Source organism: Thermomyces dupontii (assembly GCF_041956625.1).
Source record: "Thermomyces dupontii strain NRRL 2155 unplaced genomic scaffold VTN31scaffold_1, whole genome shotgun sequence".
Lineage (NCBI taxonomy): Eukaryota > Fungi > Ascomycota > Eurotiomycetes > Eurotiales > Trichocomaceae > Thermomyces > Thermomyces dupontii.
In genome coordinates, this window is record NW_027192307.1 from 1,750,546 (window position 1) to 1,778,352 (window position 27,807).

At 51.2% G+C, this 27,807-nt stretch overlaps 8 protein-coding genes across 8 annotated transcripts; 3 read left to right on the top strand and 5 right to left on the bottom strand.

Moving 5' to 3' along the window:
- Positions 1-4,629: 4,629 nt before the first annotated feature.
- On the bottom strand, positions 4,630-7,165 carry VTN31DRAFT_645 (uncharacterized protein; the record flags this gene model as incomplete). Its single annotated transcript, XM_069407061.1, has 4 exons — positions 4,630-4,725; positions 4,786-6,387; positions 6,456-7,041; positions 7,110-7,165. The coding sequence occupies 4 exons, from the start codon at positions 7,163-7,165 to the stop codon at positions 4,630-4,632; spliced, it is 2,340 nt and encodes a 779-aa protein (XP_069263501.1).
- Positions 7,166-7,671: 506 nt separating this feature from the next.
- VTN31DRAFT_646 (uncharacterized protein) lies at positions 7,672-9,043 on the top strand (the record flags this gene model as incomplete). The annotated part of the gene is made up of 2 exons (XM_069407072.1): positions 7,672-8,022; positions 8,084-9,043. The coding sequence occupies 2 exons, from the start codon at positions 7,672-7,674 to the stop codon at positions 9,041-9,043; spliced, it is 1,311 nt and encodes a 436-aa protein (XP_069263502.1).
- A 645-nt stretch (positions 9,044-9,688) lies between these two features.
- Positions 9,689-12,948, bottom strand: VTN31DRAFT_647 (uncharacterized protein; the record flags this gene model as incomplete). Its single annotated transcript, XM_069407083.1, has 2 exons — positions 9,689-9,744; positions 9,798-12,948. The coding sequence occupies 2 exons, from the start codon at positions 12,946-12,948 to the stop codon at positions 9,689-9,691; spliced, it is 3,207 nt and encodes a 1,068-aa protein (XP_069263503.1).
- An 877-nt stretch (positions 12,949-13,825) lies between these two features.
- VTN31DRAFT_648 (uncharacterized protein) lies at positions 13,826-16,073 on the bottom strand (the record flags this gene model as incomplete). The annotated part of the gene is made up of 5 exons (XM_069407094.1): positions 13,826-13,935; positions 13,991-15,046; positions 15,097-15,618; positions 15,692-15,900; positions 15,958-16,073. 5 exons carry the CDS (start codon positions 16,071-16,073, stop codon positions 13,826-13,828), a joined length of 2,013 nt encoding a protein of 670 aa, XP_069263504.1.
- Positions 16,074-16,795: 722 nt separating this feature from the next.
- VTN31DRAFT_649 (uncharacterized protein) lies at positions 16,796-17,583 on the top strand (the record flags this gene model as incomplete). Its single annotated transcript, XM_069407105.1, has 2 exons — positions 16,796-17,315; positions 17,369-17,583. The coding sequence occupies 2 exons, from the start codon at positions 16,796-16,798 to the stop codon at positions 17,581-17,583; spliced, it is 735 nt and encodes a 244-aa protein (XP_069263505.1).
- Positions 17,584-20,813: 3,230 nt separating this feature from the next.
- On the top strand, positions 20,814-22,190 carry VTN31DRAFT_650 (uncharacterized protein; the record flags this gene model as incomplete). Its single annotated transcript, XM_069407117.1, has 4 exons — positions 20,814-21,077; positions 21,137-21,359; positions 21,411-21,835; positions 21,900-22,190. The coding sequence occupies 4 exons, from the start codon at positions 20,814-20,816 to the stop codon at positions 22,188-22,190; spliced, it is 1,203 nt and encodes a 400-aa protein (XP_069263506.1).
- Positions 22,191-23,636: 1,446 nt separating this feature from the next.
- VTN31DRAFT_651 (uncharacterized protein) lies at positions 23,637-25,425 on the bottom strand (the record flags this gene model as incomplete). Its single annotated transcript, XM_069407128.1, has 5 exons — positions 23,637-24,237; positions 24,288-24,509; positions 24,559-24,895; positions 24,958-25,217; positions 25,271-25,425. The coding sequence occupies 5 exons, from the start codon at positions 25,423-25,425 to the stop codon at positions 23,637-23,639; spliced, it is 1,575 nt and encodes a 524-aa protein (XP_069263507.1).
- A 763-nt stretch (positions 25,426-26,188) lies between these two features.
- VTN31DRAFT_652 (uncharacterized protein) lies at positions 26,189-27,637 on the bottom strand (the record flags this gene model as incomplete). Its single annotated transcript, XM_069407139.1, has 3 exons — positions 26,189-27,238; positions 27,289-27,429; positions 27,485-27,637. The coding sequence occupies 3 exons, from the start codon at positions 27,635-27,637 to the stop codon at positions 26,189-26,191; spliced, it is 1,344 nt and encodes a 447-aa protein (XP_069263508.1).
- Between the last annotated feature and the right edge of the window lie 170 nt (positions 27,638-27,807).

Here is a 27,807-nt window from a genome sequence, read left to right on the forward strand (position 1 = left end):
GGAAGTTGATCAAGCAGTGCTATCGGTAAGCCATCAAAACTTCTCCGTTTTCTTTGACTCTCTGACAAAAAGCAGATCAGTGAAGCCCGGCGGCTGGGTTGAGTTCCAGGACTGGGACGGCTATCCCATGTCTCCAGACGGCAGTCTCAATGGCACCGCGCTCCAACAATACTACGACGAAATCTACGGGGCGTTCGAGGATGTTGGCTATGGGGTGCGTCCCGGGCCCAAGTTGGAGCAGTGGTTCAAAGAAGCCGGGTTCGTGAACATCCACGTGGAGAAGTTTGTGCTTCCCTACGGCGTTTGGCCAAAGGATCCCCATCTTGTCAGACATCCCCCTTTGCCCCCAAACCGTCAATCAAAACAACACTCTAGTACTGACCTCTTAGACAGAAGAAAGTTGGCGCCTGGAACCAGACCCAGGCCGAAGCGAACGGCTTTGAGGCCACGGCTCTGGCACCTCTGACGCGGTTCAAGCAGTGGAGGAAGGAGGAAGTCATTGTCCTTGCCAGTAAGGCCCGCGCCGACGGCCGGAACCGCGACATTCACATGATGTTCGACTTGTGAGTGTCCCCGTAGCTATTATCCGGCTTTGCTATACAATAGACAACTAACCACAAATATCATCCGCAGCTATGTTGTCTACGCCCAGCGTCCCGAGAACTGACGGACAATATCTCCTGTCGTGCCTGGACAAGTTGTTCGTGTAGCCTCGGCGGCTCGGCCTCTTGCTCTCAAGGTCCGAGCCGTCCACGTTAACAGCAATGGAGGAGCCCCGAATTTTACTGCAAATGTCCGTGGGCTCTGTGGTTAGAAACATCTAATGAGAGGGTGGGAACTCATACACCTAAAATGATTCTAAGCAGAAGTACATTACTAGTTATTCGTCCATTTCTTTTTCATTCCTGCAAGCCCTCTCTAGTATGCCCTCTTCCACAAAACTGGAGGCAGAGGGTAAAACCGAGACAGTCGACGACGACCCATTCCGGTGCTCTTTTTTTTTTTTTTTTTTTTTTTTTTTTTCCTTTTCAATCCCTATGGTAGGTTTTGTCCGTAGTCACTTCTAAAATCTTTCACACTGAATAAGAATGCCCCTCTAACCTTCCAATACGACCTTGCCAACATGATGGACACGCCAGCTCCGAATCAGAACAACAAACACAAAGAGTTCCTCCACAAACGGTTTTTCAAGTAGTAGCATAGTACTGAGTCAGTAAAAACCATGGCTTCCCCAGGGGTCTTCGTTCCAGAGGTAATGTTCTGCTCCTTTTTCAGTTCAAGCTTCATGTGCACTTCAACCAATCAACGAATCAAGACCTGCTTCATTTGTCTGTACTCTGTAGGGAGCTGCTGCTCAACTATTCCTCTGCTCTCCTCTGCTGCAAATGAAACCTCTGGACCGTGCTGATGTCTAGGTATTGCGGAAGAAACATGGGACGGACACTTCGCAGGCAGTCGGCTAGTACAGTGACTTAGACCTCCGTAGCTTCATAAGAAAAGCCTATTCAAGACCATGTCGGGTTGACTTCGAGTTAAGCTAGGAACATGGATAAACTTTATACCCCATTGAAACAAAAAAAAAAATCGTGCCATACATGAGGAACATCATTCTGAATGTGAGGGAACCAAGTGGCTGTCATAGGATGATATTAAAACGACAGGAGATTTTCGACCTTCGAATCGAAAAAGGCCAAGCATACGCTCACGGGTACAAACTATTTGTCCCTCGGTAGGCAAAGGAGAGTCACCGACACAGTGGACGTCAAAATCCGCCATTTTTGGCTCGATCGGAAACGGATGCGGCGAGGTTGCGGAGATCATAAATTTGTCTCCAGGTATGGCATCGGACACTTCACCAATGACGGAGATCACTGGGACAGAAAGCTAGTGCCATCGGCGAAGAACTCGGCAGCTTGATTTGCTTGTGTGTTGCGATAGATGATTACAGCCGTGAGCTCGGAGAATTCGGGAACCCCCGGCAGTTCCAGGTCGTATCGAAGAGACACCAGAGCGGTAATGTCTTGGAAAAGAGAAGTCGGGTAGGGCGGACCTTGTCTCTTGACTTGCCGGGCCTCTGCAACAAGGCAAATTGTCGGTAGCGTAATACGCCTTCTTACCAAGGTGCGCGCCTCCATTGGAAACAAGCCCGTAGTGTCATCTACGACTTCCAATAAGAAACACATGGTATTTCATCAGAGCAAGGCATTCGGCAGATTTTCACAGGACTACCAATTCGCGGCGCAGGCTGGATATAGTATTCAACTTTGTGCCCCTACCGCTCGTTAAAGCCGGTACTAAATTGTTCACCGGATCCTCGAAGTCTCTCAACAGACTCGAAGGGTCTAATCTAAGACTGAGATAGATTGCCAGCTGATTGACTGTTCAAAAGTGGGAGGATCCCTAAGCCTGAATCCAAGCCAATTGCATGGGTATCAAGAGATAAGGCATGGCGACATTCCGGTATAATGGACGGCTCAAAGTTCATGAACCCTGCATCTGCAAGGACGAGGGGAATTACCTTTGGTAAGAACCCATACCTGATTCGGAGAATTTGGGACAGTACACATGGGCGATGTATGACGCCTGTCACCAGATGTGCTGCGAAGCATGCAACATCCTGACGTGGCCGGAATTCGCGATGAAATGGTGTTCTCTTCCTGTCTGTAGGCCACCGATCGCAGATACTGCATTCCATCCGATGCGAAACCTGTACTTGTCAACTTCTTCAACGCAAGAGAGTCCCAGTGCGATCGTAACGGCTCCAACACGCACAAAGGGTCTTCACCTGCGAGTTACTTGAGCGCATTCATGGTACTAGGACAGCAGAGATTTAACCAGGGAAGGACTGAAACATCGAAGAAGATTCGAAACGTAAGCAGTACTACTCTTAGGATGAGTGACATGGATGTACGAATTAGGACTTCGATCGCTCGAAACTCGCAACCTTCGATTCCAGATCATCAACGCACGATGAACAACATCAGGCTGACTTCCGTAATGCAGCATGATCATCTCCTTCGTTTGTTCCTTCAGTTTGCACGTCCGACTCCTGGCAACTGAGACGTTCCGCCGTGGACACGTTGAATCGGCAAAACCTTTCCTGGCACCCGCATCTTGCTGCTTTCATACGTACAGGTACCTACCTACTTCTCTGCCTTCGTACCAGAGGCCCGCTGGGGGATGATGTCCGGCCAGCTGAAACCGTCGATCCTCGTGGCCAACAACCGCCAGGGCTGCTTGAACATATGTTCAATCGATTGACTCAGTCGTATTCGCTGACCTACCGTTCAGCACTGTTGATTATCTGACGAATCGCAGTCACTCCTTGGGTACCTTTTCCACTTTGCTGTTCGACATTCCTTTGTCTCTTGTGTTTCGTTTGTCGAAACAATGTTACATAAATCAAGGTCTCTCCCACCCACATAATTGGGCAAGCAGACGCAGGGAAATTGACATCAATCTTACTGTCAGCATCTACTTCCTCTGATACTTGCGACATGCTGCATAACCTGCAATAATTCAACAAGCACGTTAGGGCCGGAAAGTCATCATTCCTGTATTCGAGTCAAGTCAGGGGTTCGTCTTTCGGAACACTCAATAATACTATCAAAAGCAATGCTGGTAACATACTGTACTATGGTGCATAACCCCGAGGAATCACGGTATCCGGCGCAGGGTGAACAAAAAAAGAAGAAAAAGAGCTGACACTCAAATCCTTGAATGTTGCAATCTCGCCTGTTAAATCCCTCGACGGCATATTGGCAAAGTTCCGTTCGGCTCTGCCCTGTTCAGTTGCCTCAATCCATCAACATATTAGGAGGGAGACCACAAGGAAGACCTACGATTCCTTTCAACAAGAAACTTCGGATTGCTCTACCGAGATAGCATGATTCGTAGTACTGTTGGACTACTTATCGGCACGTTCTCTGTGGCCGAGATATCTGCATCCAGAGAATCATGGTCCGAACTTCCCTCGAAACCAAGCACTACCTTGAGGCTTGAGCACTAGTACCTTGGAGTGAAAGACATGCTCGTGAAAGACATGTTCGCAAACCGATAAGTACGGTGTAGGCCAAACTAGCGGTAAAAAATAAACTTCACGCTAGCCTGTTTCGAAAGTCTGTAAACTACTAATTTTCATAGTAACTATCCGGGCAACTTTACACAATCCCTCTAAGAAGGGGTTACGTACTCATATGCCGGCCGGTTGACCAAGATGCTTCAGTATCATCGTGGCTAGGACCTTCAGGTTTATCATACGTGCTATGAATCAGTATTGCCTTTGACAGTGGATCATATCTAGTCCATCCAAAGCAAACCCATATCAACAAAGTTTGAAAGAAATAAAGATTCTCAGCAACAGGCTAAGCTGTAGGCCCTACGGAGTACTCGGTACGAAAAACTCCTGAAGCAGTTCACGCAATAGGTGTGAATCATTCAAATATGGTTAATGCAAATAGTCATCGACCCTGTAATCCGAATCCATGTTCTGAATGGTATCCACAAGAATTCATGACATTCATGAAATAATGCCAAGGTGAACTGGTTACTTTAGGGTATATCCTCACAGGGACGAAAGCAACAATGAGCGCCCACCAATCTGGATTAATTTGGCGTTGGGCGTGTAATTCAGTACCCTGTCAAATCTGGCTGATTCTCAGGTTCGAATTGAGCTGTCCAGTCCATCGGTTGTGCCGAACCGAAGTCGAACAGTGTATCGACGATCTTAAGAAAATGTAAGTCACTGCAGGTTGTGCCACAAGCAAACTGATTTTGTTCCCTCACCGAAAACTTCCAGTCTTCCAACACCTGACTGCGTACGTTTTCAGGCCCAGGATCAAGAGAGTCGGTCATGTCAAACGTCTCAAATTCGGCAAGCATACTTTCCAGCAATGGTAGGCACCGATCTTCGGTCTCTTCGGCTACTTTGATCAAATCAAGTGCCAATTCCTCGCTGTTTAGACCTCGCATGAGTCCCTCGACGTAGGCTTTAGCCATAGCCGTGAGAAGACATCCTCTAATATTGGTTTCGCCATTTCTGACACTTGTGATGGTCCACTCTTTCGCCTCCTCAAGCACGGAAAGCAAGTCCTTGCGTAACGGGACCGGGCCCAAGTTGGCCTCCTCCTTCAGCTGAGCCTTCAGCTCGACAGCCATGAAAAAAACCGCTTGCAACGCGGTGCTAAGGTAAAATCGGGCGCCACTCAGTGCCAGCTGTGCAAGATCATTTGGGCTCGTCGTATCGTGTTCAGACAAGATGGACGATTTTGGATACACTAAACACCAAGCCTTGAGACATGTCTCCACAACAACCTTTCGGGAATACGCGTAAGCCGTTCGTGTCCTCTCCTCGATTGCGGCATTAAAGAAAGGGATATGAAGCACCAAAAGATAGCGGTTCATGATGAAGGTGACCAGCTTCTCGGCGTAATGTGACAGTAGATGTCCGACGCTTGACTTCCAGGTCTCCAGAGATTGATGCAAAGTTCGAGTAGCTGCTCTCAGCTCTGCGTCATATCGGAGCGTTTCTTCATATGTTGCATTTGACGAGAGTCCATTCACGTATTTGACGATTGCAAGGCGAAGTGGAAGGGTCTTGCGCATTGCTCTTGCGATAGATACCTGGGTAAACTCGCTATCTGGCTTGGCTACCGGCTCGTCCTCCGATAACTGCTCGTCATCGAAATTGCCCGGGGGAGCGGTATCAAAATCCTCCAGGGAAAGAAGTGGAGCTTGTCCAGCTCTCATGCTCAACTGTACAGATAATTCCAGAATTGTGTTCCATATCCGTCGCCGCATCTCGGCAGCACGACCTGTGAATTTAAATAAGCGAGCAGGATCTCTGTGCAGCCCCATGAACATGGCCATCCTCAATAGTGAGCCAGCTGAGATCCAAATCATATCCGCTTTGACACCGACAGTCTCTTGAGCAAGCAACAGGAGAATCACATTTTGGAGATGTCGAATGTTCAGGCGGGACTTGTACGCAGGGTCTGCAAGCCAGGTGTTGGATTCATACACCCAGCGTATTGCGGACGACCGAAGAGAAAACCGTTCATCGTACACCACAGCTCCGAGTGCAAGCACAAGCTTGACTTGAGCCACAACCGACTTATCCGGGGTACTGCCTGGCATCCAAAGTTCCTCGTAGTCACGCCTGAAACTGGGAACATGCAAGACCCGGTACACGGTTTCACTGGTCCGCAGATAACAATTCACGATTTCATCGGCCAAATCTTTGGATGGTAAATCGAAGGTGAGTGGTGTGGGCCACGGAGGCTGTCGATGCGCCTTGATGATCCTCGCCAGCGACTTACACCGCTGTAAGCCATGGTAGACCTTTGACATTTCTTGCCGTGGCCTTGCTGGATCCAAGATTTCTTGTACCTTGTGCCAAGTAAGAACGGATTCGTCTAGAGGCAAAGAGGAAGGACACCTGTGCCTGCGAAACTCACATGGGAGAACATGCCAGTCATCCAATGACTCTGACCGCACAAGCGTTGCTTGTGCATAACGCTGGTCGGGACCAGAGGCGCGATATCAGATAGGGGACTTTCACGCAGTACGTGCGTAGGGTTGCCGATGAGTCGCGCATCCAACTCCGTTGACTGACCAACGTGGGGATGAGTTGGATGTGACTGTGCAGACCTCCGGGTGGATGTAGGCAATTTTCTTTCTAGTTGCCTAATCCTTTTCCTCAAGGAGTCGATTTCGGCGACCGTAGCATGGCAGGGCAGCGTTGGTTCATTGTTCGAGCGTGCTGCCGCAGGATGGGAGGAACCGTCAGGAGATTCTAGTTCGGTCAAGTTTGCTACCCCATCAGCTCTAGATGGGGAGTTGCTGCACGCATCAGTTCCAGGCGGTGTCACCAATTGTTCAGCAGTTGTTGCTTGACCAGAAGCCGTGACTTTGCCCTGCCTAGACTGTGCTGGTGGCGGGTTGTCTTCGTAGACGCAGATTCCATTTCTTGACCGTGCGCAATTGCTGCAAGGCTTCTGGCGATTACACCGTAGTTTTCGCCTTCTACAGAGAACACACGAACTGGCGTGTCTAAGTGTGAACTAGAATCCATAGGTTTGAAAATCAGTACCTAGGGCAGGTAAACTTACACTGCGGGTCTCCTTCGACGCCGTCCTGGCTCAGATGGGCCGACTGTTCCGTCCATCGCTTTCGAGGACATGCACAGTACTATGTATGTCGTAGTATTATGCGACAATACGACTCCCAAAGCCAATTCAAGAGTCAATTTTTGCAATACCTAGTCCTCTTTCGATTTGACCATCAGTGACTCTGAAATTAAGCATCCTCAAACAATTTCACAAAGAAATTGAGAGAACAGAGGTTTCCCATCTTCCAAACTGCGCTTTTGGTCCGTCTTGTCTCCCATTTCCCGAGCCGGGCCGGTTTCTCAAATGTCCGAACCCGAACTCCAACTCCGAGGCTGACTCTTTGCATACTTCTCCCTCTCCGAGTCCGAACAACTGCTCGTAGAGCGTACAAACATGCTGGCAGTTTCTTGTCTTCCGTAGGATTCCGCCAGAATCGAACGAAGCAGCAGCGTACATATATAAAGCGGCTCTCAATCATGGCTCCGGTCTTCACCATGTGCTCTGATCGTCTTCTAGCAAGGTCAATTGACGCCCATCAAAAGTCCAAGGACTATAACGCAGCATGGCGGCCCCAAACAACGAAACCACATCGTTAAGGTCTGTACATGACGAACCGCCACCCTCCACATCCCGGCACGATGTGGAAAACGACAAAGAGAATGCATCTCCAGACTTTGGTGAAGGTGTGGACGGAAGTGTTCGAGCATGGCTCGTTGCCTTTGGAGCATCTTGCATATTCTTCTGCGCTCTAGGCTACGCCAACTCTTTTGGTGTTTTCCAGGAGTATTACCTTTCACACCAACTCCAGCACAGATCGCCCGATGATGTCGCTTGGGTCGGATCCCTGGCGGCCTTCCTCCAGTTCGCAGCGGGATCTATTGGTGGCCCCCTCTTTGATCGCTTTGGAGCAATAGTAAGTCTCCGACACCTTGATTTCGATTGCATCGATTATGTACGCCTAACATAGTTTCTAGGTGATTCACGTCTCCTCCGTGCTCTACGTGTTTGCAATCATGATGATCAGTCTTTGTACTGAATATTGGCATTTCATGCTTGCACAGGGTGTTCTCCTGGGCACAGCCATGGGCTTTCTTCAATTCCCAGCTATGGCGGCGGTTGCGCAGTATTTCGAGAAGAAGAAAGCAACTGCGTTGGGAGTATCTTTCGCTGGATCCTCTATTGGCGGAATCGTCTTCCCAATCGCGCTTTCCAAGATGCTGAACGATTCCGACCTGGGATTTGGCTGGTCGGTGCGGATCATCGGATTCATCATGATCCCTTTGTTAGCGTTCAGCAGCCTGGTTGTCCAGGCACGCCTACCGCCTCGGCTTGGTACCCTCTGGATTTTGGACGCTTGGAGAAACCCTACATACATCCTTTTGATTGTCGCATTCTTCTTCTCCTTGCTGGGCATGTATACACCTCTTTTCTTCATTCCGACCTACGCAGTCACGCAAGGCATGGATGCGGAGATGGCGTCGTATCTGGCGGCCATCTTGAACGCAGCGTCAACGTTTGGGCGTGTTATCCCGGGAATCCTGGCCGACAAGTTTGGCAAAATCAACATCTTCGCATTCGGTGGTATCTTGACCGGCGTTGTTTCCTTTTGCCTGACCGAGGCGTCGAGCACCGCTGGGCTGATTGTATACTCCATTGCGATCGGTTTCACATCGGGGACGATCATATCGGGAGGCGCGGCCGCGATCACGGTTTGCTTCGATGACGCTCGAGAGAGCGGCGCCTACTTGGGCATGGCGTTGGCTACGAGCTCCGTCGCAGGCCTCATTGGCCCTCCGATTAGCGGAGCATTCCTTCATCGATATGGTGATTTCTTTGAGGCGTCGGTGTTCAATGGCGTGATGTGTCTTGCTGGTGGATTCCTTGCACTCGCGATGAAAGCAACGACGTCCAAGGGCTTGCTGGGAAGGGTGTAAGCGATTATTGGAATGTGTTGATGGTCAACGAGCAACTTAATCGAGCCTGTAATTTAATCCACTTGTTATACTCGTTCATAGAGATAGATGCAACTACAGGAATGGAATGTTAACTCTGGTTTTGAAATCATTGCGATCTGCGAAACAATCAACCAATGTCTGTCGTGATGAATCCAGTGATTGGCTCTGGGTCGGAGCTTGAAAGCCCTCGTTTGGAGTTGGAACTTGCATATGTACATCGTGCATGGTCCATTATGAAAGAGATCTGGAGCCGCCATGCGGCCGGAATGATCCGTCACGCATCCGATGCACATCGACCGGCTTGAGGATTCAGCTAATTGGAAAGTTCAAACCATGCGAAGGTTGAATTACTCTGATTCGTTGGCCATCGTTCTGCATTTTCTCAAAGACACGCCAAATATTCATGCCTAATTGAAGAATATTGACCGTGCCGACTCCTTCCGAGGGCTCTTGTACAGAAATTCCTCCTTTTCGGCCTTTAGAGACTCACACTAAACCATAGCCTATGTTACAAAATTCAACAATAAACCCGTACGTTGAAGTCAAGGACCATGAAATGGTTGAAGCACTCTTCTATAATCATATCGAATGATCAAACCGGGTATCATATCAAAATCGTGTCTTTTACTCCGTCGCCTCAACTGGACCGCAGGTACAGAATAGATTCTGATCACCATAGGCTGCATACTCATCAGCAAATGTCCCAGCGGAAAGGTTAGGGGAGGGCGCTTACCATCATCAACTCGTGTCACCGTGGGCCAGAACTTCTTCTCCAGCAAATACGGCAATGGATATGCGGCCTGCTCACGGGTATACGGCCGATTCCATTCCGTGGCCAGCAGGTCGCGCTGTGTATGAGGGGCATTCTTGAGCACGTTATTCTCGCGCGGCTGCTCACCCCTTTCGATTGCCGCGATCTCCTGTCGGATGGAGATCAGCGCGTCGCAGAAGCGGTCAAGCTCAGCCTTGTTCTCGGACTCGGTGGGTTCGATCATCAGGGTGTTGGCCACGGGCCACGACATCGTGGGCGCGTGGAACCCGTAGTCCTGCAGGCGTTTGGCAATGTCAATGGCCTCGATTCCCGCAGTTTCTTTGAACTTGCGCACGTCAAGGATGAACTCGTGCGCACACCGGCCAGCAGCGTTGGTATAGAGGATGGGGTAGTGCTCCTTCACCCGCGACAGGATGTAGTTGGCGTTGAGCAGCGTAATCTTGGTCGCGTGTGTCAGACCCTTGGCACCCATCATATTGATATAGTTGAAGGTGATGGGAAGGATGCTGGCGCTGCCGTAGGGCGCGGCGCTGACTGGAGGGCAAGACGATTCTGTTCGCTTCGCCTGCAGATACTCGCTCGCAGGATGAGACGGGAGGAACGGTCGCAAGTGCTCGGCCACTCCGATCGGTCCGACACCCGGACCGCCACCGCCATGGGGGATACAGAACGTCTTGTGCAGGTTCAGATGGCATACGTCAGCACCAATCTCCCCGGGCGAGCACAACCCCATCTGTGCATTCATGTTGGCGCCATCCATGTACACTTGGCCGCCATACTGGTGCACAATGTTTATCACTTCCTTGACTCCGGGCTCGAACACACCGAACGTGCTGGGATATGTGATCATGATTGCCGCTAACTCATCTTTGTGCTTTTCGCACTTGGCCTTGAGGTCATCGATGTCCAAGTTGCCATTCTTGGTGTCACATTTGATTGGAACAACCCGCATGCCGGCCATGGCCGCACTCGCAGGGTTGGTGCCGTGCGCAGAGACGGGGATCAAACACACATTGCGATTCTTGCCACCGTTGGCCTCGTGATATTTCTTGATGACCCGCAAGCCAGCAAATTCACCCTGCGCGCCAGAATTGGGCTGGACAGTGACCTCCGCCATACCCGTAATGTCAGCCAACTGCTTCTCGAGATCGGAGATGAGCTGGTTGTATCCCTCCACAGTGTCGGGCGGCATGAATGGATGGACCTGCGAGAACTCGGGCCAGGAAATGGGTATCATTTCTGTCGTAGCGTTGAGCTTCATCGTGCACGAGCCGAGCGGGATCATCGAATGAGCCAGCGACAGGTCCTTGGACTCGAGGTGCCGGATGTAACGCAGCATTTCCGTCTCGGAATGGTACGAATTAAAGACGGGATGCGTGAGATAGGGCGACGTGCGAGCAAGACTGGCCGGGACGTCGACTGGAGAGATGGCAGAGAGCGACAAGCTTTCGCCCGCGGACGACCGGGAAGCGAAAACCTCAAGGATCGACTGCAGGTCATTCTTCGAAACCGTCTCGTCGAGAGAGACGCCAATCTTGTTGGCGCCAATGCGGCGGAAGTAGATCTTGGAACGGCGTCCAGCTTCGATGATGGCGTCGGCAGCCTTGCTGTCGGGCAGCTCTACGGTCACAGTGTCGAACAAAATGCCTCCATCGGCCGTGTTGCTACGAACTGGGACGTTGAAGCCCAATCCTGCCAGCTTTTCACGGAGCAGGTTCGTCATGGCCATGATGCGTTGAGCAATGGCCTTGAGACCTTGAGGTCCGTGATAGACAGCATACATGGCACTCATATTCGCAAGGAGGGCCTGTGCAGTGCAGATGTTGCTGGTAGCCTTTTCACGGCGGATGTGCTGTTCTCGTGTCTGCAGAGCCAGGCGAAGCGCGCGGTTGCCCAAGCGATCCTTAGAAACACCAACGATACGACCGGGGATCTTTCGCTTGTACTTGTCTGCACAAGCGAAGAATGCAGCGTGGGGGCCTCCGAAGCCCATCGGGACACCCAAGCGTTGAGCACTTCCAAAAGCAATATCCGCTCCGAACTCGCCAGGAGCCTTCAGTACTGTCAATGCCAACAGGTCGGTGGCGACGGCGAAAGTGCCGCCGAGCTGGTGCACTGTCTCTGCGAGTCCAGCAAAGTCCAACACGCCACCCTCCGTATCTGGATATTGCGCCAAAACGCCGATCAGTTTGTCGCCTTGCTCCTTGACGATCTTTGCATCATCTGCAAGAACATCTCCCACAACCAGCTTGATGCCAAATCCCTCGGCGCGAGACTGCATCACCGCAATGGTCTGTTCATGGCAAAGATGCGACACGACGAAGATCTTGTCCGGCCTCTTTTGTTTCTGGAGCGGCAAGGACGTGTATGCCATGGTCATGGCCTCGGCCGCTGCGGTTGCCTCATCGAGCACGGACGCATTGGCCACCGGCAGCCCGGTCAGATCGGCAGTCAGGGTTTGGAAGTTCAACAACGACTCCAGACGACCCTGGCTAATCTCCGGCTGATAGGGCGTGTAGCTAGTGTACCATGCCGGGTTCTCGAGAATATTTCGAAGAATCACTGGCGGAACAATGGTTGGATAGTATCCCGCGCCGATATACGACTTCCCCAGCGTGCTGATCTTCTTCCGGTACTCGCCCAGAAGCTTCATCACATCGGATTCGCTCAGTCCATCATCGACCGGAGTGAGAGACACCTGTCCAGCTAGTCGTGGCGGCGTAATGGACAGGTCTTTCTTGGAGAGAATGTCTGCCGGGAGCACCTCTTTGACGAAGTCATCCAAACTGGCCGCGGGCGGGTCGAGGGCCGCCAACATCTCCTTGGCAGCTTCGGGCGAGGGACCGATATGCCTTCGGGGAAAGGTGTCCAAAGGCTGGAACAGGTCACCAGGCCGCGGCTCGCCGTGGTGGTCGACGGCAGAAGCATGGACATTGCGACGGTCCGACGGAGTTGTGCGACCCGCAAGCTGTAAACATTGTCGACAGGTCGTGAATGGAGAGATCTGACCTGTCCGCCGAAGCCGGGAAGCTGAGAGAGCCGGTACAATGCGGCCCTGGCTCCCTCGTAGCAGCTGCCGGCCGGCAACACGAGCGGCGACAGAGAGAGACATGTGAAGAGCAATGGCAGTTTGCTTGTTGGAGCTGATGTCACCGCACTACGCTACGCGACCCGTAATTGTTGCGAGCCCAGGGGATTGCGACGAGAATCCGACAGGCAAGATGAAAGGAAAAAAAAGCGATAACGTCCCAGATCAAGCAAAATCATGTGCGATCAGGTTGGCCTGATATGAGCTCAACCAGGGCGCTTGATAAAATAGTTTTGAAGCTCCGCGGGTCCGGACGGGCGGTATTGTCAGAGATGGTAACGAAAATATGCTTGGGAAGAACTTTGCACCCTAATCCGACAATTTGACCAATGAAAGTCTGCTGAACTTAAAAATACACGTCATTTTTGTTCCCCAATGTCACAGCATTACAGTGGGTCTCCGTGGATTCATAGATTAGATAAGCTCTTCCCGCGGAAAACGGTTTTTGCCGATCATCCAGATTCCATAGTACTACAGGACTATCGAGCTGCCCTAGAAAACTACGGGGAATCTGAGATGCTGCATGCATCGTTGATGGGCCAGCTGGTCCATCCTTCCAGGTAGACATCGCCTATTGGACTTCCTCGCCAGCAATCGCTGTCTATGTTACTCACTGAGGGGACCCTGTGGCCACTTCTACGTATCCGATTCCTGTCTTGGAGTACGGAGCATTGGGCCAACGCAATTGAAGGAATCGAACTGGCCATGGACAATGATTGTACGAGTAACAATCAATCAGGTCTGACAGCTTTATGGGTCAACAGGGACTTCAATACTGCTATGTACTACTAATACATGTATCAAGTGAGCTTAGTCAACAGGTGATACCAGTGATTTTGTTCATGTATTCGGTATCTCGGTGGATACAACAATGGAATGATTAGAAAGTTAGACAAAAGATCTACTCTTGAATGTTATCACTGTCCTCACGTCGATGATGCCTTCTCTTTGGCCGGCTGAGGCCCAGGCACTCAGCCATATTGTAGAAGATGTCGATCGAGTTGTAAACACCTGATATGGTCAGTCCATCTGCGAAATCCTCGTAGAGGGGAAGAAGAAAACATACCGCCGAAAAGCTCCTGGCAAGGACCCTGAGCAAACACAGGAACATCAGTCAAGGAGTGCACGCCCTGGTCATCCGAAACCGGGAGGGTTCCATTGATGATGAAACCGGTCGGCGCGTCCCGGTAGTCAACGTAGTAGTCATCTTCCACTCCGTTCAAGATCGACGCCGGCACCCGAGGACCATCCTTGTGAACCTGGAAGTTCTCGCGGTGGTCCGGATTGGCCGTGACGAGAGTGTGGAGAGTGTATCGGGGATCCCATCGGGCCGGGAAGTGCACGCCCTCAGAGTACTTGAGAGCGCCTGGGCCACCGACGGTGTACTGCGACAGGCCGGATTTGGCATAGGTGCCGATGGCATTGCGCTTCTCACGGTCCGTCGTCTTCTCATTCAGATACTTGGTGTCAACGGAACCAGTAACATCGAAGCCGTGACCGTGGTCAGCAGTGACGATAATCAGTGTGTCCTTCAGCTGGCCATTGCGCTTGAGCTTCTCGATCGTAGCACGGATTGTGTCGTCCAGCTCCAGCAGCTCGCCCAGGGCACGGTCGTAGTCCAGCGTGTGCATTTGCTTGTCGATACTGGCGGCCTCCGACATCAGGAACCAGCCATCCTTCCTATGGCGCTCGTTGAGAATGTCGATCGCCTTGAGGGTCATTTCCTTGAGGCCAGGCTGGTCGTCGGCATCCCGGTCAGAGCCGTCGGGGTAGTTGCTCTGGTTGTACAGGTTCGAGGTGTAGACGTTCCGGTCCAGCCACTTGGCCATGTTGCTCTGGCTGAAGATGCCCAAGGCAGGCTTGTCGTTCGGCGCCTTCTGGAGAGCGGTGTTGTTCCAGATAATGCTGTAGCCCTTGTCGGCGAACAACTTGTAGTAGTCCTGACCCTTGTACGAGCCCTTGCCGGCGTAAAAGTTCTCCGCACCGCCGCCGAAAAGCACGTCAGGGCCGTCCCACTTGGTCCAGGTGTAGTTCGTCAGGCCCTGGAAGTATGAATCCACAACGTGGCCATACTGCCCGCGGTCCCTGGTGTGTGCGACCAGAGCGGCAGGGGTGGCGTCCGCTACCAAAGCAGTCAGCGTCTGTAAGTGGTAATATATCCTAAGAACGTACCAAGGAATGCCGTGGACACAATTCCAACGCCCGACTTGGGATACAGGCGACGAAGGATCTCGGCAATGGTCTCGAACTTGGGATCATCAAAAGGCGAGGGAGACGAGTCCACATAAACATTCAGAGCATTGACCGTAGTCTTGTGACCCGTGTACAGCGAACTAGCGGAGTTGGCCGAATCGGTGATGAACGAGTCCATGGAGTGCGTCATCTGATGGCCCAGCACGGGGAACTTGTCCATGGCCATCGTAGTCTGGTATTTTCCGTTGATGGATTTGTGGGCGATCAGGCGGGCGGCCGTGATCATGTTGGTGGTCATACCATCTCCGATGAAGAGGACAACGTTCTTCGCCTTGCGCTTAGGAGGAATGTTCCGAACGTGCCAATTGGCAACCGTCTTCTCCTTGCCATAGTAGGTCAGAGTGGCCTCGTAATCACCGGGTTCCTCGAGCTGGACGCGTCGATACGCCTTGGACGTAACCTTCACGAGCGAGGGCTTGCCTGCATCTTGGGCGAAGAGGTCTGTTTAAAAATTGGGGGTCAGCGTTCTTGTTCAAACAAGTCAGGAAAGGGAAATGTAGGGACAACTGCTTACCCTCGTACCACGTGAAGTTCCATCGCTCCAGCTCAGGCTCTTTCACCTTGAAGAACCGCGTGGCCGGAACTTCCTTGTGGCCCTTGCCCTTCTTTTTGATAGTGAACTTGAAGTTCGGATCCGGCTCTCCCTCTCGCGCCTCCGAGCCATTGACGGGCGAGTGGACTTCCACTCGGATGTCGAAGAACTGGCCCGGAAGAAAGTCGGCTCTAGCAAAAAGTCAGCTACGGGGCCATTGAAGAGCAGCAATTGACTTCAAGCCATACTGATCAGGAGGGAAGATGCAACCCAGCTTATTATTGCAACCTCCCAGGCGCTGGAAGGTCTGCGCGACCGCGCCAGACCCCAGCAACAAGAACCCGGCGCACAAAGAGAGCTTCATTGTGCCAATTGCATACGGGACACGAGTTAAGGGGCGCGATGAAGCTCAGTCAGTGAAATCACGTCAATGGCCGTGCGCCGGCCCCCTTTTTATAGGGACGGACGGGGAGCAAGTTGGCCTGCATGCCAATTGCTGCATGCTGCAGCGGGGTCATTCAAGGAACCAACTCTTGAACGATTCCCCTTCCGACAAAGCGTCGTCTGCCAATTGTGCATGGTCTGGTCTCGCAGGACGGCAGAAGCCGAAGTCATGGAGACTACGAAGAAGTATGGAGATCAAGTTATCAATTTAGTATTGATAGCGTCCACTAATCGGCATTGGAGTTCGATTCACGTGTTGGCGCACAGACAAGCTTATGGCTTTTCTTGGCGATACTTGGATGGATCGAACTCGGATCGAATATCATCAACCCCCGCTGCAGGCGGGATGTTGACGGGGAACCTCCTGCACGTGGTCGCAATCGTGATGGACTCATTGGAGAATACGAGAGCATGACGGATTAGCCCAGTTGCAGTCATGCTTCACACACGTGCCCGAATTAACAATCGGTACTTGAGAGCCGGCACCATCGAAACAATCTCGTGCGGAGAAATCGCGTTGGCGAGGTGCAGGACGTCCCGGAGTCCTACAGTTGCTCGGCTCCATCCAGGTACATACAGTATCGGAAATTCAAGATCAGCTGTCAATTCTAGCTCGACAAATCGATCGCGGTTCGGAACAAAATGTCAGCATTTTCTCCGATTGACGCTCCACCTCATGTTCTCGAGCTCCTCTCGGCATTGCACCGAAAATCACAGGAACAAGAGGTCGCGCTCTCAAAGACGGGCAAGGCGGCCTCTCCAGCGGTGTTGGCGGAATTGAGAGAAAAACACAAGGATGGAGCCCAGGCCGCTTTTGATGAACTCATGCTCGATAAGCTTATCGCCCTGGACGAAGACAAATGCCACTTCACCTACCAACTGATCAATGCAATGGGGGCGACAAACATTGTCGAGGCTGGCACGGGCTACGGCGTCAGCACCATCTACCTCGCCTTAGCTGTTGCGAGAACAAAAGCGGCGACCGGCAAGGCGGGCGTCGTCATTGCAACGGAGAAGGAAGCAGAAAAGGCGCGCATTGCACGGAAACACTGGGCGCGGTGTGGCGCGATTGTCGAGGACCAGATTGATCTCCGCGAGGGTGATATCCTGGAGACCCTGAAGTCTGGAGTGCCGCCACAATTTGATCTCTTGCTTCTGGACAGTAAGCTATTACATTCATCGATTTCACTACAGAGTATTCTGAGAGTGTCATAGTCTGGGCTCCCTTTGCCCTTCCAACTCTCAAAATCGTTAAGCCCCATCTGAGACATGGTGCGGTTATACTTACAGATAACCCGATCTCGGCCGCCGAAGGCTATGCAGATCTCCTTGCTTACTTGCGGAACCCTGAGAACGGTTTCAGGAACATCACGCTCCCATATACTAACGGATTTGAAATGAGCGTTTATATGCCACAGACTGCCCAATAGTTCTCAATGATGTACATATTAGCTCCAGTAAGAGCCTACCGCTTATACGATGCCCTAAAATGATAGACAGAGTGACCTACAGAACCGCACCTGGAGTCCTCCATCGTAAACTTTCTTGATCAGGAAATTGCTCCGGCACGGGGACAGGTACCCAAGCACCATGCTACGGGACCCCGCTAGCTGTCGATCAAATGCAAGATCTGATCTCCACGATCTTGCTAGACCGCCAGGAAAGCTATGCCAGTGAAGTCCAATGCGGAAATGTGTCACGCGGGATGAACTTGCTGCCATCAAGGTACTCGCATGGTACAGTACTCCGTTCCGGTACCTTGGTGACGGGTCAGCGGAATGGCGTTCGCAGTATTGTAGATGCTCATAGCAGACTGCCTGTGTCACTAGAGTAGGAAACTATACGCCTGCTACATACTCGTGGCGTTGACATGATCACTGGCGCCATCGTATTTCTCAGTTAGCAGAAAAAACATGGCCTTTAATATTCAAAAGGGAACGAAAGCTACCAATCAGTTCTGTTCCTTGCCTATGCCTGGCTCTTGATGATGGGCTCACTGCGAAGTGAACAAGATGATTGCAGATGATCGGTACAAATCCAGATAAGGATTCGTTGGTTTACTGAATTTCCAGGCAAGTACCGAGCAAGATAGGCACTTGTAGTACAGGCATGCGCGTAGCTGAGCATCCAAAACGCTTCAATGAAGCTATCTGGATTCTGAAATATGTGATTTTATTACCCTGAAGTCGAATGTTGCCAGAAATACAAATTTTCCGCAAGAGATCGAACAGTTTCTTCGCTGTCGATAGACCTCTACTATAGTATACCTAGGCCTAGAGGTCTATTGCATAGAAGAAGCAAACGCGAGACGCTTTCTGACCAGCCGAAACCTCGACGCGGCTGTGACTGTGAGCGACCATAACAAAACAGGCCGCCTCGTCCTCTGGTCCATGAGGAGGTGACGAATTCGAGTGTATAGGGTAGCTCCAAGTTGCAGACAGCGCAAGCCTCGCGTCCCAGGCCAGCGAGAGCACAGAAATGAGGCCGCAGCGGGCGCTAGACCCCCCCGTTCTCCACCTGGAGCAGGACCATCTAGCACGAGCAGACCTGACCACGGCAAGCAATAGTACAGCCTACGGCTACGGTAGCGTCCAGTTTCACCGGGCCGCAAGGTGCGGGTTTTTCTGTGCGATGAATACGATAGAAAAGGCAGAGTGACCACATGGCAAACGGCCGGGGCACCGGGCTCTAGGGAGTAGGAATGGGTGTAGGAATACAAATAATAATCATAACTAATGACTAGTTAGTTACCTCTGCGGAATCTTATTAGTTTGTACTCCGTACTATCCGAGGTCCAGACGTTTGATTGCATCTCCAAGAACGGAGCTGCAAGTTTGATTCACGCCATTGTCGAACGTTTCGTCTCTTTGCGATTCAGAGGGAAATTTCAGAAACTGAATGCAGGTCGAAGTGAATTGTATGCTTCTTGCATACTTGATGAGTAAAGTACAGTACTCTACAAGTACGGAGTACGGTGGACTCTGTACTCAGTACTCCGTACACGCATCGACTAAACATTGTAATTGCCACCCAGAGCCAGACTGAGCTACAATCCGACTCAGATTGTTGAAAACACATGCACTTTTATTACTGTAGTCTGAAACTGTCTGATCACGATCCGCAATCTTCGTATCCTCGGACCTCCCTGAAAGCATATTGATTATTCGGACGAAAGTGCGAAGGACATCAAGGGAGGCTTGGAATAAACATGAAATAAAGTGTAAACAAAGTGGGGTATTGTAGAGAACTATCCAATCATGGAGGCCTTGTGTGGACACAATTGGCTGAACCTAAATGCATCTAACTTTATTTGGTTTAGCTTTATTATGTAATCGCACCAATTCCGCGGCCGGATTGAGTTCAACTCCTGAATAATGAGACTGATATTCCGGAGTCTCCGGTCTGGTGGTTTCTGCCTTCCGGCCTGTCAAGCTGTCAACAATGCAGGATTTGTCCCAGCGGAGTCGGAGAGGACTCGCTATGTTAACCACGATTGGCCCTGGCCTTTGCCCCGCGCTGCTTGGCAAGAAAAGCAGCTGAGAGCCAAGAAGTTTTTTTCTTTGAAGTTCCAGCTCCCAACTTCAGAAGTATGGAGTCCGGAGTAAAACCTTTGATCAACCCCCGCGGCCATACTGTATCTTTCTTCAAGATGTCGAGTCAAGGGTCCAGATTCAAGACGGCCTTTTGACTGTTGCAAGGATTTCGATGCCTCTCGGCGACTTCTCGGAGACTTCCAGGCACTACTATTGCTTCTGTCAGCCTTTATCAGGCCTGCTGACAGCGACAGCGGCTCTACCAAAGTCCATACCTCCTACGAGACAGCTCGTCTCTGTGCGCTGCACAAAGTTATAAATGACATATCACCATCGTACGTCTCTACGGGCAAACTTTAGCATTAATAATAACTTTATCCAGTCACACTGTCCGCACTGTCCAATATTGACCAGAGTTTCAATGGTCTACTAAGCTTTTGCTTTCGAAAATACAAAGCGCAACCAAGCAAGGGTTCGTTGCCGCAACCGTAGATGTCATTGAGTATAAATCAGGTCGTGCCCTCTGCTATTTCAGTGCTCCAAGCTCTCTCTGGCTCAACGAGCGGATAAGCAGGAGTCTGTGATCTGCAGCCATGTCAGATAAAGAGCAAGACATCGTGACCCACGAAACCACCATCAGGGATGTCAACAATGCTACCCTTGCCGATGCCACTCTCCAGCAGAAGCCCTCGCTTCTTACGAAGCGCATGTTCAAGGTAGCATTCCTCGAACTCGAAAATGCCTCGTTCCCTGTCATATTGACAAGATGCAGCTGTACTGGGCTCTCGCAATAGCAACACTGAATAACTGTATCAACGGCTATGATGGTTCTCTGATGGGCTCCATCAACAGTTACCCGCAGTATCGAGAATATTTCGGCTTTGACCCCGTCAAGGGGACTCCTGCCACGGGGATTGTGTACGCAATCTACACAATCGGCAGCATTATGGGCTCTTTTGCCGGCGGCCCGGCCGCTGACTTTCGAGGTCTGAGAATCATGCCCTCCAGGCTGCCAACGTTCGTTCTAATGAAGAATATGCAGGACGACGCGTTGGCATGGCGATTGGCGCTGTAATCGTCATAATGGTACCATCATTCAGGGAACCTGTCACAATATCGAAGGCTTCATGGGTGGACGTTTCCTGCTCGGATTTGGAGGCGCGGTCTGCGGAACCGCAGCTCCTGCCTATGTCTCAGAGATTGCTCATCCGAGCTTTTGTGGGGCTATGACTGCTGTGTTCGGCGTCTTTTGGTTCGGTGGGGGGATTCCCGGTACATTTATTCCCTGGCGCACATCACATATCGACGGTGACCTGGCTTGGAGAATCCCAGTTTGGCTTCAGAAGGTTTTCTCCGGTCTGGTGCTGATATTTGTGTTTACCATTCCGGAGGTATGCATGTCCTTCCTTCATTCATATTCTGAGACTGTTGGCCATGCTGATGGATCAAGTCCCCTCGTTGGCTGATCTCGCGAGGAAGAGATCAGGACGCCTTGAAAGTCCTGGCCGAGTACCATGGCGAGGGTGATCGAGATTCGCCAATCGTACAACTTGAGTACCGCGAGATGCAGGAGGACATTTCCAAGACGGGCTCAGACAAGCGATGGTGGGATTACTCCGAACTGTTCAATACACGGGAGACTCGATATCGCTCAATGATGGTTGTGTCCATGAGTAAGTTGACCAAAAAAGGTGTGGGAAAACAACCAGCACTGACGAAAGCAGCCTTGTTCGGACAATGGACCGGAAACGGGCCAGTGTCATACTACTATCCACAAATGCTCCGAGGTGCAGGCGTGTCCAGCCTGAACACGCAACTACTCCTGCAAGGAATGCAGAACGTCGTCCAGCTCACGGGTGCCATCACCGGCGCCTTGATTACCGACAAGATCGGTCGTCGGGTACAATTGCTCACCTCGACGGCAACAATTGTCGTTATTTTCATCATCGTCCTCGCTCTGAATGCCGTGAATGTCGTCGAGACACCAGAAGGAGTCGTGGCCAAGAGCGATAAGATTGCCCAGGCGCAGATTGCCATGATCTTCCTCTTTGGCTTCGTCTACTCTGCCGGATGGACGCCGAACCAGGCCATGTATCCGGCCGAATGTCTTCGCTATGAATCCCGTGGCAAGGGTATGGCCATGAATTTTGTAAGTACAGACGTGTTTATCCACTGCTGCTTATGCGGAGACGACTAATCTCTATGCGCTCCAGTTTATCATGAACGTGGCATCGTTCTACAACACGTTTGTGACTGGCATTGCCTTTAGCAACGCTGGATGGAAGTACTATTTCCTGTTTGTTTTCTGGGACATTTTCGAATGTCTCGTCATTTACTTCTTCTTCGTGGAGATGAGTCAGCGCACTCTGGAGGAGTTGACCGTTATATTCAGGTCTAAAAATCCGGTCAAAGCTTCCAAGCGAAGAACGATTAATGTCGTTCATGATACTGAGGCTAGAGAAGTGCGCAAAAGGAGTCATGATGATGTTCATAGGGACGAGTAGACCCTTGATATTTTGCTGTACTGTAATAGATAATTCATACTGCTGTTGGGTTCCTCTGGGGTACCTGACCTCGAGTTAGGGTTAAGCCCCATCAACGTCATTCACTCCCTGGAGAACCAACACGGCTTGCTAAGGAGAAATAGGATCCCATTTACGGCAATTATAAATAACTAGAAGGCCAAACAAATCACATCTTGCGCCTTGAGATCGACTCAATTTGAACTTCAAGTTCCTGATCCCTACCTACCTACACCTGCTACGACAGCATTACATCACCGTCGGGACTAAAACATGCAGATCGTCCCATGAAGCTACTATATAACTAGGAAAAAAAAAAATCAAAGAGAAGCCCCATCTTATCCACCTCGAGCTGCCCGTCACACAATAATTATCAACATGGTATCCGTCGCAACATCCGCCCTCCAAGCCGAAAACATCATCGGCGACATCCTCCCTCGCGACGTCAAGCTCCAATACAACCTCAAAGTTGAATTCCCAAACGCAAAGCTCGAGCAACCCGGGCAGAAGATTGATGTCAAGGACACGCAGCCGCAGCCGACGGTTTACGTGGAGCCGGCGGTTCGTTCTTATACTTCCTGGTTGTGATAAATATACTAGTAGGATTCTCGTCGATGAGATTGAATGCTGATTGAAGTTGGGTTATTAGCCGAAGAATGAAGATGGGTCTGGGTCGTATACACTACTCATGGTCGATCCAGTACGTGCATACCTATCTTTTATTATATCTGGGCGACGAGTGTAATCCGTCGCTGATCAATAATTTCCTTGAAGGACCTCACCCGCCGTCACGACACACGCTTCGGACAAGTCCGACACTGGCTAGCAACCAAATGCTCAGTCGGAGACAAGGGTGTGGTGATTGATCCGAAAAACTCCACTTTATCGCCATGGGTTGGTCCTGCACCGATGCCTGTTCCGAATGTCACCGGGTTGGTCTCTCTCACATCCTCATTACCCAACTCCCCTCATTTGTGTCCTGATATGGGCCTGATCAATGACAGGAAACCCCATCCCTCACGGTATACATTCATCCTTTGCCGCGACAGAAACAGTAGTACCACTTCTGCGAAGATCGATCCTGATAGTCTGCGGTCCGAGTACGAAGGAAAACCTGGAGAACTGGGAAAGCCGACGCAGGATATCATCGACCGCATGGGGTTCAATACGGAGCGGTTCTTGATGAAGAATAATCTGGATGCGATTGCAGCGACATTTATGTTCGTCGAGGGAAATCTCAAGAGTGGGATGGATAATGCAGCTCTGACGGCGACGGCAATGGCGAATAAGGCTATGGGGAAGTAGATATGAATCGGATCCTCTACTCAAACGACGTCGGAACGGGGAAAAGAAACTTTGTATATTCGTTGACCTCGTATCATGGATAGCTCGTTATCTATCGAAATCGGCAGACATGACATACTACCGCTACTGTCCATGGATCTTGATTCGCCTGTAAACAACGACAGCAGTCCCGTCCTTCAGGTGCTCTCTATGCGACTCTAACTTGTACTTCCCAATGGACGGGAATACAACCCACCACAGAGCCCAGTACACCACCGACACCGCGAGAATACCAATCCCAACGACCGCGTACAGGTAGTACGGAAGGGACGTGTCGCCCTTGCCTCCCGGTGGTCGGAGAAACGGGGCAACGAGCTGAAAGGTCTGCGCGACAAGGAAGAAGGCGGCGATGGGTAACCACACCTTGAACGGTCGTGGAGCATGAGGTTTCTTGAATCGCCAGTAGAAGAGGCCAGCGGCGACGAGGAAGTTCATCACGCTGGCTGGGTAGCCCTCAAGGTCAATGATGAAGTTGTACGCATCGCCAAATGGGATGGCAATGATGACGATGAAGGATGGGATGAAGTGCAGGAGTAGCCCGGCAGAAGGGGACCCGAACGGCCAGTTCGAGGCCCAGAACCGGGGATAAGGAATCACACCTTCTTTGGCTAGTTCTTGGTTGACTCGGGCCTGGGCAAATGTGACCGTCATGACATTTCCAAGCGCAGAAAGGGCGATGAAAACACTACATGTGTGTCAGAAGTGCCTTTCTGATAGCGAGAAGGAGATCTTTACCTCAGAGCTCTTTGAGCTGCGGTTCCAAACACCTTTTTCATGAAATAGGCCGCAACCGTCACGCCGCTGTTCGCAATCTCCTCTGGAGTAGCCGCGGCGTAGTACGCCACGTTTGCCAAAACGTACAGAATCCCGCAGATCAATAATCCAAACGGCCCAGCGATCTTCACCGTGCGGACCGGATCCTTGACTTCATTCAAGACGTACATCGCATTGGACCAGCTATACCTCTTGTCAGCCAAACGACGAGGCTAATTCCGAAAGCGCTTACCCAGCATAAGAGTTGAGAACCTTGAATAGCGCCGTCGCATACAGGTTTCCCGATGTGGCAGAGTTGGCAAAGGCATCCCGGAAGCTTGCATGGGGATCAGGAACACGGGAAACACCCCCCGCGAGAACCACCCAGCCCGTGACGACAATAAATAGCAGGGTGACAATCTTGATTGTGGTAATGATGTTCATTCCGCGGACGCCCCAGTTTGGCAAAAACGTGTGCAACAGCGTCACGAAGACAATCACGGCAATGGCAATGCCCCGTGATTGCCACTCGGTAGCTTCGCGATTCGCCGCAACAAGGATATTAGATGCAAAGATGACACATCCGGATGCTGTACTAGTTAGGATTTCGCGACTAGAAAACAGGAAAAGCGATATTGAATGGCATCCACACCGGTGAATCCGAGCAAAATCGCCTGCACCGCAAACACTACCGTAATCAACAGCTTCGGCCGACTGTACACGGCTTCGAGGTAGACTTTTTCTCCTCCACTTCGAGGGATCATACAGGCGAACTCGAGCCAGATGCACAGGCCGGCGCTGGCCAGGAACATTCCCAAGACCCAAAACATCAGAGATGCGCCGACGCTCCCAAGACTGTTGGTGATGGAAGAGGGGGTTGCAAAGATCCCATTGCCAATGATGCGGCCGACACTAATATCATTCGTGAGTATCGTTCTCTTATTTTTGTTCATGTCAGTACTCACACCAAATATGTGGTAGACAAGACACCTAAGTGCCTGCCCATGCCACCCTTGGTATATTCCTGGAAGCTGAGACCACCGACATTGTCCACTTCGACGGACTCGGCTACCGGATCAAGCCGTTTTCTTTGCGGTGACGAAGACTCGCTGTCCACCATCTCTGATACATCGACCGAACAACCCTCGAAGATCTCTGAAGAGAAGAAAGAATGTTCAAGTCCTGGCGGGTAATACAGGCCATTTTGACTGTTGAACAGCTAAAGTAGTATGTGGATTGAAGATCGCTGATAACAATGGGGGTTCCAATGACGTGCTTGCTAGCGGGCCAGGATCATTTATGCCAGTTACCCTCAATTCCAACGGATGAAAGGCGCCGATGCCGCATGGGCGGCGAGCACTAGACAGAAGGAGTATTCGACTCTGCGCAACGTAGTACTCGTAGAATACTACTCCTGAGATATCACAAAAAGTGGCAAACAATGGTGCAGCCTCATCTTTTGGTCAAGATTTGGCTCTGTTGGACTCATTCAATGTTCTGGGCCGACGAGAAAATGAGCAGACCACGCAATTGACGGGTGGTAAATGGAAAATATCAATACTCAGCAAAGTGTACAGCTGCACCTCGAAATCTCGGAATTCTGTTTCTCCTTTCTGTAATCCTGAAGAATAGTATTAGTACTAGTATCTACATTATTTCATTGTTCAAACCCGCGGATACTCTGAAGTTCTGCCGGAGTGGGACCGACGATCCGCTGGAGGCCAGAAAGCTTAGCTATCATGCACGTGACTTCCGGCCAATCAAACAGCCTTATGACTAAGCAGTTCTTGGCACTGGTTCATCACTGACGGAAAACGCCAAACTTGCAAGGACAAATCTATGACAGACCCTCATGTCGTAACTCTATGATATGCGAGGAATATTTACACGAAAACCTTCGCCTCACCCTCCTTCAGTTTTCCTTCGCTGATCAACCGCTTGACTTCGTCGGTATAAGCAGCCTTGACTGCCGCCGCATCGGTGCCGGCTTTTGACAACTTCGACGCCAATTCGCCCAGCTCTTCGGCGCTGATCTTGCCAATGATGAGCTCGACATCACCCAGAACGGCATCGATCTGCGATGGAGAGGCATCGCCGCCTTCAGCAAAGTAGTTGACATCCTTGACACTGTTCTTCAGAACGCGCTTGTTCTTCTTCGCTGCGTTCTTGGCAGCCTCTTTCGCCTTTTTGGCTTGCTCGCGCTCCAGCCGGGCGGCCTCTTCTGCCTCTTTCTTCTTGCGTTCCTCCTCCTGACGAGCGCGCTCCCTCTCCTCCGCAAGACGCTTGGCCTCGGCCTCCTTCTCCAGGCGACGCTTGTCCTTGTGGGCGCGCTCCTGTTTGCGGAACTTTTTGATCCGCTCGTCTTGAGCAAGGCACTCATCTACCAGCCTGCGCAAGCGAGCGGTGTCCTCAGTCTTCTTCTTTCGACGAGCATTTGCGTTTTTGCGTTCAGTGTGACGTTTCTGGTCACGGTTCTCGTTGTCATCAGGGACATCCTCATCCTCATACTCGAACGAACGCCAGCTATCAAAGTTGTACCAGAAGTTGTAGAACTCCTCCACTTCCTCCTTGGTGCTGTTCTCGTCGCCCAGCATCGGCACTGGGTGCTTGTTGGAGAATCGAGCTTCCGACTCGAATACCCGGTTCCACAGCTCATACCAGTTGCCATTTTGAAGCTCCTTCTTGGTCGGCGGTGGCACGTTTGCCTTTTTGTCAACAGAATCGTACTGGCGGCGCTTGACAGGGTCTAGCAAGATCTCCGTAGCCTTCTGGATGCACTTGAAGAAGTTGTCATTCTCGTCGCCTTGGCCGGTCGCCGCTTTCTTGTCGGGGTGGTGACGGAGAACCTTCTTGCGGTGCGCGCGCTTGATCTGTTCCGGCGTAGCTTTGTATCGGTATTTGCTGAGACCGAGTACGGCATAGTGGTCTTGTTTCTACGCCGAGTCAGTCAACCGCTCCTTGCGGCGTGACGGTGTCAACAAACCTTCCAATCTCTGGCGTCAAGTTGCAGCAGAGCCGGGTCTTCGGGCTCGGAAATCTCATCATCGGTATCCTCCTCAACCTTCTTCACTTTCTCCTGGGCCTGAATGCGCTCATCCTCGGAAAAGGTGCGGTTATGACGCTTCTGTAGATTGCATTAGCGACCGAACAAAATCTCCGTAACTCTTTCGACTACATACCCGTCGAGCATGAGCCAGAAATTGCGGTCCGACAGGCTCAAGATTGCGTTGCGTTGCGGCCGACAGCGAACCGAGAACCTTGAAGTCGTTCTCGGCGCTCCATCCCTCTGGAAGGGCTGGCAGTGGCCTATCAACAACCTGGGCGGATGTCATCGTGGAATCAAGCCGATTGACTGGCCTGCTGACGAGCTGGAGAGTTCAAGTTTTCGTTGCTCAACAAAATGAGCGAGGCATCTGTGATTTTGATAGACCTGTGATAGTTATTATTGGGAAAATTATTTTTGCCAGTTGATACCGCCTTCTTGTCAGCCAATGACAGCTCG